The sequence below is a fragment of the Sphaerodactylus townsendi genome, linkage group LG13 (genome assembly GCF_021028975.2).
Source record: "Sphaerodactylus townsendi isolate TG3544 linkage group LG13, MPM_Stown_v2.3, whole genome shotgun sequence".
Classification (NCBI taxonomy): Eukaryota; Metazoa; Chordata; class Lepidosauria; order Squamata; family Sphaerodactylidae; genus Sphaerodactylus; species Sphaerodactylus townsendi.
The window spans coordinates 21,297,841-21,309,893 of NC_059437.1; the positions used below are offsets into that span (position 1 = coordinate 21,297,841).

Sequence of the window (12,053 nt, forward strand, 5' to 3'; positions counted from 1 at the left end):
AAAATTAACCATCAAAAGACCACCATATAGCAAACTGCACAGAATCAAAAGATCAACAGACTAAAGTTGTTGTGGAGTCAGATGCAGCACTAACAGCCAAATATAAAACCACCCTATGGTTTGTGAAGTCCAAGGGCGATTCCGCACACGAGTAAAATAGGTTTGACCCAGTTCCCTGAGAAAGGCACTAACCTAGGTCGAAGCCATTGTTGTTCCCCACTGCAACCAGCTTGATTCCAGCTCGGAGGGCGGAATCATCCTGTGCCTCTTCGCCGCTCCGTTCCAATTGGCTACTGTTCTACGGCCATGTTCCGTCTATGCCCACAATGTTATAAAAAAACTGCCACAGGAATGCAGGGATGAAGGTGGCGTTTTTTGATTGGCCAGCTGTACGCATGCCCAAAACACTCAGCTGTGATTGGCTGAATGGGGTACTCCTGGCACCAGAGATTACGCACTTTACTGGAATCGAGCTGAGTTCAAGTGTGGTTCCCTGAAAAAGTAGTAGTTCCCAACTGGAGTCAGATATCTGACCATTACACGGGGCGAAGCTGGTACAAAACCACGTGGATCCCAGTGGTTGTGCGGAGCATTTAGGTCGAACGCAGCTCGAACTTAGGTCGATAACGCAAGTGCGGAATCGACCCAAATGTGCTTTGAAAGAGCGTCAACTAACACAACAGTGGAAGTGGGGGCAAGTGGACCTCCCTTATTAGCGAGTGTCATAGTTGTGTCATGGTTGTTCAAAAAAGATGGGGTAGATTTACAGAAGAAGGCCTCTGAAGAGGACCTGAGCTAGGACCATATGGGAAAAGGCATTCCTGAATATTCTCTGGTCCCAGGCCATTCCAGTCTTGCATTGGACCATCAGCAGACATTGGACAGAGACCATCAGCAGGCAGTGTAGAGTCATGGTTCTGGTGGCCCATATAAACAGCCACATTCTGGGTCTGTAGCCACTCTTCAAAAATCTGCATAAGAAATCTAGTCTGGGTGCCTCTATGGTATAAGCAGCACAAAGATTTCTTCTACTTCCACAATCTGGATGATAACAGAACTACTGGAAAGTAAACCTCTAGATATCAGATACTGTTACATGTTTATCCATCCTTTCTTTAAAGATCTCCCCTTCTCCATTTCCCTCTTAACTGAGAGAATGCCTGCCTAAAGTATTGCAGTGATTATCTTTTGGGCTTTCCTTTCTTTAGCTTCCTGGTGCTTCCAATTATAATTCCAGTAAGATTCTGCTTCTTATTTTGGCCTCTTTCTTTCTGACAATCTGTACAAGAAGTTGGAGGGGAAAAAACTTCCACTGGATTTAGTTGGGAATCAGCATACCCAATCAGGCAGGGGAAAAAATTGAACTTAGACTCTCCTCTGTTCCTAGTTCAATACTGGAATCACTACAGCACAACGTCTGTTGGATACCAAGTGGCAGAAAGAAAGGGCCTTAGCAGTATGGAGGAGGAATAAGGAGAAGACCTTGCTGGGACAATAATTGGAAGAGTCAAGAAGCTGTAGAAAGGAAGGGTCAAAAGAGAGAGAAGTTTGGAGGGGGAAAATGCTGCAGTTGGACTTAACTAGGAATTAGTATACATGATCATTATATTGAGACATTTCACACTACATTCTTTTTTTGTAATTTTAGCAGTCACCCTGTATGGTGGATCCATATTATTATTTTCCCTAGAAAAGTTAGACAATTGGAGGACACTAAAAAAAAAACCCTATGAAATGTTTTATCTTTTAGAATGAGGGCAGAAGTAAATGATACAATTTTTAATGAGTCTGGATTCAACTCACTTTCCTTGCAGTTGTCCAGAAGCTCCAGGGAATGGCTTTTTCAAAGTCTGCAGGGCCCCAATTCATCTCAGACCACGTCAAGGCAAGGGGGAGCAACAAAGAACCCCCCTCCCCGGGGCATTTTGCCTCTGAAAAATGGTGTGGGGCAGGGAAACAGGAGTCCATTCTCTATTTTGCAGTACTGAGCTGAATCGGACCTCTGCGGCAGCTTCAGAAAGCCCAAACCTGACTTACTAGAAGCTGGATTGTGTAATTCGGCCTTGAGTGAAGTACTTTTTAAGGCAAGGTTTATTCATGCAAATTATGCAGTATGGAGATTTTTACAATCTACAACATTAGTGGCTAGCAATTCATGTGTATAGAGTATACAGGATGTACTATGTGTGTCTAATTTTGTCAACAAGTTGTGTGTAAAAGAACAATTTGCTGCTGACTATTTTGACATTTTCAGTGTTGAAAGGTTAGCTATAAGAGCGTTCTTGTTTGTTTACTATAACATTTGGTTTTCTAGTTCCAGTTTGTATTTTTTCTTGCCCACCAGATGGTAAAAGCTAAGTTTTATATGCTAAGGTGACATAGAGGACAGCAATTTTCAGCTCTCTCTCTCTTTCTCATTTTGTATATATTTGAAATTTTTCTTGTTGAAAAACCACTTTAAATTTTCATAATTTTTTAATATAGAAAATTATAAATGTGGTATTTTGTGATGTTAAAGCAGTACAATAGGTGCAAGCATGGCATATACTTTAAATTTTCCCCAGTTTCTCTCTCCCCACTCCACCCTCATGGCTCCACAATTTGTGGAAATTTTACATCTTTGCAACAAAAAAATATTTGAAATAATGATCTTGGAGGACCGGGTCACAGCTTATTGTAACTACTACTGTACACTAGCATGATTTTGGCAGGAAAATACCAAGTCATGAGTAAGATTTTGGGGTGTCAATTATGGATATTAAGATTCTCAGAACAAAATCCAAGCCATATATCAGGTTCCATGTTTTGGTTTTCCTCCACTGCCTCTTTATCCTAGAAAAGATAACTTTGCACTTCCTTATAATGTCTTTTAGTTGTTTGAAGACTTTGTTGTACACTCAGCTTCTACCCGGAGATCATTATTCCTTATAAGTGTGCCAGGTCGATACCCTCTCTCAATTTTTTACAGATCTTACATTGCAATCCTAAACCACAAGTATTCTAACTCTGTTTAGGATTGTGCTATTAAGTCATTGTGTTCTCTTCATATTGTAATACAGACCAAAGGGTACCTTGCTTTCCAACGAGGACAGCAATTCCCTGCTTTCTCATCGAAGCCTGTAAATTGTCCAATTTTTATCCCTTAATGCTGTGCCTCACAAAACAGTGTGTCTACTGGGGTATTTGAATCATACAGGGCATTTGGCAACCCATCGGCAGCATCCATGTGCATGCAGGAGCCAAAGAAGGTAAAGACCTCTGACTATCTTTTTTAGAAGGCAGGGCACGTGTCAATCTCACCTTGTCAATCTCGCCCCCAAAGGCTCTACTCCAAGAGGTAATGATTTTCTGTATAGCCAACCCTGACCATATTTGGGTGACGTTGATTGGAAGTCATTGTGTGAGCCTGAAATAAGCTTACGCGGCTACTCAGCGTTCCAGTTCAATGTCATCTGCATAGAAAGTGCAGATGTGACTTGAAATTTAAATGCAGAACTCTGCAGAGATCAAGATACCAAAGGCTCATAAGGATTGAAGAAGGGCACAAAATGTACAGCAAGTGTGGATTGGGGCCATTCAGACTTGCCTCAAGCTGTTTTGAGAGCTTGCTGGCAATGCAGAGATTCCACATGGCTATAATAACCCTATGAATACTGAAGCTAGAGGAACAACTACATAGCCTTCCATATCCCGCCTTCTGAAAACCAGCTGCAACACTTCTATAAGTAAATGTGAATGCTGACAAGTGTCAACATAGTGGTAGACTGCCCAAACACTTATGTGTTTACATCTTGAAATTTTTGCACATCATCTAGAAGACCATTTTCATCCTTTCCATTTTCTTTGGTAAACTCCCCACTGAAGTTTGGTTCTTTCATGTCATGCCATACCAGGGGTATTGAACTCATTTGTTACAAGGGCCAAATAGGACGCAAACGGGACTTAGTTGGGCCAAGGCAGGGGGAGGGGCTGTCTCATCTGGTGAACACCCAGCAGGCTCCCCAGCTCAGATCAGTTCTGGGAGGGGGGTTGCTGCCTCACCTGGTGAGCTTGTATTAGGTTTGCCTGTAGCAGAATGCCACTAGGGCAGGTGGTCAGCCCTGAGGAGTGGCTGCTGCAGCTGGCAAGCTTGCAGCAGGATTGCCAACCCAGATTGCCATGATGGCAGGCTAGCCAGGACAGAGTGGGACCAAGGTAGGGTGGGTGCCTGGATTGGCCAGTCCACAATGGGTTATCAGACCTGCAAGCCAGCTGAGGCAATCCCTTCTTGCCCGCTGTGAGCTCACCAGCTGAAACTGCCCCCCCCATGCCAACAACCTCCCTCAGTGCCCTTCTGAGCTGGCAATCCAACTGGGGGCTCACTAGCTGAGGCAGCTACCCCCCCCCCCCCGAGGCCCAACCCAACCAAGTCACATTTGTATCTGGCCATCCTAACAAAAGAGTTTGACACCATTCATTCAACTGATGGCTTAAGGAGAGCAAAAATGCCTACTCAGATATGACACCCATTGGGTGACCTTAGGCCAATCACTTTCTTTTATGTATCCTGCCCTGAGCTTCTTGGAAGAAGGGATAGATACAATGATAGGGCTTTTTTTTCCCCTGATGGCAGTTTTATGGTTGTTTTTCATCATTTGTTTTATATCCTGCCCTGGTGATCTGTTTTATGAATGGAAGAGCAGGTTAAAAATGTTTTATTAAGTACTCATAATATTACTATCACTATTCCACTTGTGAGTCCCCTCCCAATCCCGCAACCTCACAACCAGAGGAAGATGGAAGAGTGTTTTAAACAAAACTGAGTAAGACTGAGGATGATTTAAAATTCTAAAATTCACAATTTCTCCTATAAAGGACATAAGATGTTATTGTTAAATACTGTAGTGATTAAAAATGCACAAATATTAAAATGAACAGTGTGAAAACCTTTTGCCGTAACTGCAGTTGTTTAGAGACTGCAGTGTGTTATGACAGCAATGTGTAAGAAAGGCCTATGACAGTGACAAAATATTATATGTCTTGGCCAGAAGCCCCCTAGGCTTCAGCCTATCAACCCTAGATAAATCTGGCACTGACAGAAGGGCACAGACAGATCTCCATAGAATGAAAGTTCCAGAGCTTTCCAGCCATGACTGATAAGGCCTTGTCCTGGGTTGCCGCTCATCTAATCTCAGAAGGTGGGGGCACCCAAAAAAAGGCCCTCAAAAATGACCATAACAGTTGGGCAGCTTTAGAAGGTATTGGGCAGTCCCTTGGATATGTTGGTCCCAAATCATAGGGCCTTTGAGTTGTGCCGAAAAACAAATCAGAAGCTAGTGTGGGTGGGTCAAGACTAGACTGGTATGGTCCCCATAACCCACTCCAATCAACATCCTGGCTGGATAATTCTGTACCAATTGACTTTTCCAAACACTTCTCAAGGACAGCCCCATATAGAACACATTGCAGAATTTTAATTTAGGCTTTACCAAGTCATGCACCATAGTGACCAGACCTTTTCTTCCCAGGAAAGGGCATAGATCCATGGCTAATTGGCCATGCTGGCAGGGGCTGATGGGAATTGTAGTCCATAACATCTGGAGTGCCAAAGGTTCGCCACCACTGGCATTGATGGTTAACCAGTCAAAGTCAGTAAAAGTAGGGGTGCTCACCAGCAGGGGATGGAGGGAGTAGGATGCCAGATCCAGATTTCCATATGGATCTGTTTCCAACTCATATGTTTAAATGCAGGTTGGAAAACTCCTAGAGATTTTGGGATGGAACCTGGGAGGATAGAAATCTCAATGGGGTCCAATTCCACAAAGCATCCATTTTCTCCAAGGGAACTGCTCTCTGTAGTCTTGAGATGAGCTGTGATACCAGGGGATCTCCAGGCCACACTGGGAGACTGTAATCACCGCAAATTTGCACCTAGTGGCTTAACCAGCTGAAAAGCAGCCTGTATTTCACAAATCCTTTCAATAAAGATCAATAAACTCAATATAACATGACCTTATCTCTACATTTTCTAGTTTCCAACTCATATGTTTAAATGCAACCTCTACTCACATGATTAATCACAAACACACAATTATGAATACAATATTTGATTAAATATGACTCCAATATAGAAAATGATCACACAAGACTCAAAAACATGTAATCTTGTATTCCACCGGGCTAGTCAACCCCCAGATTAGGTTTGACCTCGTGAGACTGGAATCCCTAGATAAAAAAAACACACTCCTGGTCACAGCTGCCACTTGCTTGTCCAGCAGTAGGCTGAATTAGTCCAGCAAACTACAGACCTGTTCATTCAAGAGGAGTGTAGCCCCATCCAGAATGGATAACACATGAAATCCTGGGTCAGTACTACTTCTGTCTTGTTGAGATTAAGCTTCAGTTTATTAGTCCATTTCCACTCCAAAACTGCCTCCAAGCACCAGTTCCATGTTTCTACAGTCTCCCTGGGATCAGCAGGAAGTGTGAAATACATAACAGCCAAGACAGCCAACAGCTGTCTCTGTGTCCTTATGGTTTGAACTTGGTCCATGAATATATGGTGCCATACTTACTTCTCAGAGCTGAACTATACCGCACATTTTTTCTGAGATCCAGCTTTTACCAATTTTTTGTTTGCGATAAACATTCAGCTCCACTCCCAAATCTCTACATGCTTCCTAACCCATAACTGGCAAATGGATTAACTATGGAGTAAGTCCCACTGAGTTTAGCACAATTTACTTCTGAGTCAACATGCTTAGCATTGCAGTATCACTGACCACACCTTCTGCTGCTGCTGTAACAGCCCCATAGGTTTAGTACTGGGGGTGACCTGAGTAGTACTGAGGGGGACCTGAGGGGGGGTTGGAGAGGGAAGGGACTTCAATGGGGTATAATGCCATACAGTTTACCTTCCAAAGCAGCCATTTTCTCCAGGTAAGCTGATCTCTGTCACCCAGAGATCAGCTGTAATAGCAGGAGATCTCCAAATACCACCTGGAGAATGGCAACCCATGTGAAAATCTCGTTATTAATTGTCCTAAGAAAACAATAGTTTTGAAGGGTTTCTTCTTAAATGTTGACTTTACCATTTTCCCAGGAGGGCTATTTGACTTGATCTACAAAATAAATTTATGTCTGTTCTGTTTTATAGCATATGAGCTGTCATGGCTTCCTCCAACACTGGGATTTGTAGTTTAGTGAGATGTCAAGAATTCTCCCTCAGAGATTCCTGGCTTCTGCTTATAATTCCTGTGCTGGCACGTGTGAACGGCTTTGTGAATGACAGTTAAAAATTTAAATCTGTAGTGTGCATATACCTTGTCAAAGAAATATCTCCTGGGGCCAAATTGAGATGGTAACATTATGACATCCTGACTTTTCAGAATTAAATGTTGGAATCTTTCCAGGGCTTTCCTCTAATAATCCTTAAACAAACCCAATTCTTTCCTGGCTGGCAACTACAGATGACCATTCTAATCCCACAATGAAGTCCCTGAGGCTGTTTCATCTTCCTGTATCGCAAGAGGGTAGTAGCAGCAGAGGCTTCGCTATCAATGTCTGAGGGATGCTGCCCAGTTAGGCCTGTAATGGTGAGAAGCAATTACTGCATGGAGATTGGCTATCACATTATCAGTCTCCAGGGCCCCATTCTACATTCCTGAAAGGAATGTGAAGATTTTCAATGGACTGTCAGGTTTCACTCATTTTCAGTAGCAACTATGTTGATTCGTCTAAAATTATTCAGGAAGAAATTATAGCAGCACATCTGTTGTTAAGACATGGCTAAACTATACATTATGCCCTAGATGTAATTTAGCAGTAAAAAATCACCTCAAGGGGAAAGGGGTTACGTGGATTGGGACAGAGGCAGTGGCACGGGAAAGGGAACATTTAACTCTTCCCCTTCACTTACTCTTTCCTGGACCAGAAGTGCTCCCCCCATCAGCCCTCAAATTGTGTTTATCACTGGCATTATCTTTGATTGCTGTGCTGTCCCTATCCTTTTCCCTTCCTGGGTTTAAAGGAGCCAGAGAGCAGACATCACCAATGAGGAAAAATGGCTTGCGGCCCCAGCATTGTAGCCCCAACTTGTGTCATCCTTTCTTCATTTGTTATTTGCAGAGGTCTGGTGCCCAGATCACAGTTCCCCAAGATCATATTTGTTATGCCCAGAGGCGGAGCTGCAAGGGGGCCGGAGGGTGTGTGTTTCACCAGGCATGCGCCTGGGGGCAGCAAAATTTTCAGGTTTGTTTTTTGTATTTTTTAGTGTTTTTAAGTTTTTGGCCTGAAGGGGGTGCAGTTTTTAGGCTAGCAGCACCACAATTTCAGGGTGTTTTCGGGGGACTCTCCTGATGATACCACCCAAGTTAGGTGAGGTTTGGTTCAGGGGGTCCAAAGTTATGGACTCCCAAAAGGGGTGCCCCCCATCCTCCATTGTTTCCAAAGGGAGCTAATAGGAGATGGGGGCTAGAAGAAGAAGAAGAGTTTGGATTTATATCCCCCCTTTCTCTCCTGCAGGAGACTCAAAGGGACTTACAATCTCCTTGCCCTTCCCCCCTCACAACAAACACCCTGTGGGGTGGGTGGAGCTGAGAAAGCTCCGAGAAGCTGTAACTAGCCCAAGGTTAGATACACGAGCTCTTAACCTCCTACGCCACTGCTGCTCCTTCTGAGAGTCCATAACATTGAGAGGCTTTTGAGAGTCCATAACATTGGACTCCCTGAACCAAACTTCACCAAACCTGGATGGTATCATCAGGATAGTCTCCTAACGATACCCTGACATTTTGATGCTGCTAGCCCAAAAACTGCACCCCTTGCAGGCCAAAAATGTAAAAAAACACTAAAAAATACAAAAACCGCAAACGAGCATGGGGAGGAGGGGGCAGCAAAACTCAGGTTTTGCACCGGGCTCCATTTGCCCTAGCTACGCCTCTGGTTATGGCCCTCTGTTTCAGTCCACAATGCCATGCATACGTAATTAAAATTAAGCCTATTAAACTCATTTGGAGTTTTTTCCTAGTGCACATGTATAAGACCAGAGCAGTTTCTCCAAACCAGCGTGACACCTGCACTCTTGAACATCAAATCAGTTTCCAATACATTTCAACAAACTGACATTTTCCAACTTGGGTAACCCAGGCATAGATTTTAAGGAATCGGAGCAGTTGTACATTACTTCCCAGAGCATTGAGGAGTAATAAACATGCAGGTTTTCTAATTTGATTTTTAGTGCCAGAACATGCTGGAGTGTAAACATATCTTGCATGGCTATCTATATTATGGGGGGGGGGGGGTTTACTGAAAAGTAAAATAAATTGTATTTCATCCTGTTTCTATTAAGAAGTTGGACTCTCCATTTGCAGACCAAGTTATTTCCTGATAAATAACAAACATACCTGGAAAAGAATTCATGCGCAGAATTTTAAAAGGAAATACATGCTTGTCTGTACTTTTTGTATGAGGAGCTTCTTGCAATCCCTTGCATTTATCCTGTTCAGTTCTAAAGAAAGCCGTTTGCACCCTGATCCTGAACTCAGAAGTCGTCCCTACTATTTCAGTGGCATTTACTTCCAAGTCAAGCTGCACTTGCACAGATGCCCATTTGGGGTGTAAGTTCCATTGATTTCATGGGAGATTATCTTTGACACGAGGCTGTTTGTGTGCTGCGGACTGCAAGCTTACAGCACTTCGAGTGCAATGGAACTTACTCCCAAGTAAGTGTGCAGGCAAGAGAGTGGTTTCTCCTTGCACCCAAATGGTTGGGGAAACTAATGCCATTTGAAAATAACCCTTTCAGACGCTTCAGCCACTTCGTCACAAGGCTCATCGTTAATTGCCTGCAGAAAGACCACAGCATGTGTGTGAATGCCAAGCATTTCCCATTTATCAAAGTTGCCCTCTTACTGATAAAGTTGCAAGAAAGGGACAATTTTAGGGTGGATCATCAATCCCAGGACAAATTAAAATGTGAGGCAGAGTGCCTGAAAATGCTATGGGAATCTAAAAATCAGGTGAAGCGTGAAAGAGCTTGTTCCTCGAGGAATGCATCGCATAGATAGGAAACATTAGCCACACAACGCATCAGAATCACACAGCAACAATTGAACTAAATTGCATCGAAAAGCAATTCTTTTGCTTGGGGTTATAAACTTCCTCTTCCTCAGACTAGGTAAGATCTGGATTTCATATTCCTTTGGGATTTCTATAGCTCCAAGACAAAACCAAAGAACTAGAGGGGATTTTTGTTGTTGTTGTTTGGGGTTTGTTTTAAAAACATTTCTGACCAGCAACTTAACAGACTATTTTCTTTGATCCAACTGTCTGGAACACTTACCTCTCGACGGACTCATTATTGTGGTTGTCTGTGATCATCTGCAGTTCCTGTGTGTGTTTGTGTGACTGGTCTTTTTCACAGTTCTCCTCGGTGCCAGCTTCAGGCATGTGCTCAGTTGCCTGCAGATGTTCAATGAGGCTTTGTTCGTGCCAGGTTTGAATCGGTCGGTGGTGCACCGGGGTCGGGCCGGGCACCGGCACCAAGATGTTGTGATGGATGGGGCTGTTGTTTTTCTTCAGCCCATTTCTGTCCCGCGAGTGGCTCTTCAGCCTGTTCTGAACCGGCGTGCCTCTATGCTCATATCCTTCCTGCTGTAGACAACCTCCGGTGCCTGTGGAACTCTGCGAAGGGTGACTGAACCACCTCCAGCGAAGCCTCAAGATTTGTTTCACATCAAATTCCTTCTTTCCAGACACGGACATCTTTGCAGGTCAGGCAAAAGAGGGAGAGAGAAACACACAAGCAGACACAGATCCTGTTGTTCCAGAAAGGAAATGGAGTCTGTTTCTCTCTTCTGTTTCAGTGTCTTCTCTTAATCCAAAAAAACACAAACAAACCCCCACACGCAAGCTGATGTGTCTTCTTTCCTTTCCGCTTGCTTCCTGTGTGTCGTGAACACTTCTGCGAAGCTCTTCCTAACTGTATAGGTGGGAATCCATTCTGACAGAATGATGAGGTCAGATCTTAAACAAGTAAATCGGCTTAGTGCGAGCGAGCATCTGCTGCTACACTCTCCAGCTGCTTACATGCACACACACAGAGCGCTGCTGCTCCGCTCTTGAATATATAACTGAGCCTCCTGTCATCCTCAGGGACCTTACCGGTGCAACTTCAGCCGCATATTAAAAAGAAACTGGTTCATACTTTATTCTACACCTCCCCAGGGGGACTGGAGCAAACTTGACTGAGAAGCAAGGCAGGATTTCAGTCTCACCCTGCAATTCTAGGCACGCTTGTGCAGGAGTAAACTGCACCGAATTCAATGTAATTAGCCTCTGGAGTCAATATCCGAAGGATCCATCTGACTGGCTGCAATCTTAGGTTGTCTTTCTTTGTTGAAAGTGCTACTGCAATCTATGAGGTTTGCTTCTAAGGAAACCTATCTAGGGTTGGATTGCCAGATTGATAGATTGGAGATGATTATGTTTTTTTTAATGCACCATTCTCTAAGATACGATTCTCTGGCAGTTAACTTTCTCCTCTTTCATGAATTCCAGCAAGCTCCTCATCATGAATTCCAGCAAGCTCCTCATCAAATGTGAACTAACTGGAAATGGCTGTCTTCTAGCCTCATATAATTTTACACTAAACGAAAGAGACAGCATATAAAATTCACAATACGGCCTTGTGTAAAGCCTTCTCTCGCTCCTCAACACCCAACCCTTCATTTCTTAGAGCAGATTTTTGCAGAATTCACCGCCACTGGATGGTGGAAGGCAGGAGATGATTGAAAGCGTCCAATGAGATTACTTTTTAAAGGGCGTATCTATGGAAAACACAGGTGGTTTTCTATGGAAAACACATCCCAAATACGTCAGGCTGAGAAAGCTATTTATCCCGTCTGAGGGAAGAATTTCACACAGGGCTCTTCCCCAAAATGGGTTCTGCCCATTATAATTCCCTCAACCTGGATTTTACAAAAATCACTAAACTGGCAATCTTTTTTGGAGAAACTGAAAAAGCCACAGCAACCCCAGACTGTCTGCAATCGCTTTCTGAAGGGGTGAAATTC

General features: G+C 43.6%; 1 protein-coding gene across 1 annotated transcript in view; it reads right to left on the reverse strand.

The window, feature by feature from the left end:
- KLHL4 (kelch like family member 4) overlaps positions 1 to 11,008 on the reverse strand; it is a 59,272-nt gene extending 48,264 nt beyond the window's left edge. The window contains exon 1 of the mRNA XM_048514811.1: positions 10,322 to 11,008. Within this exon, the coding sequence (XP_048370768.1) occupies positions 10,322 to 10,743 (422 nt within the window). The 5' untranslated portion in view covers positions 10,744 to 11,008. The remainder of the gene's footprint in view (positions 1 to 10,321) is intronic.
- Between the last annotated feature and the right edge of the window lie 1,045 nt (positions 11,009 to 12,053).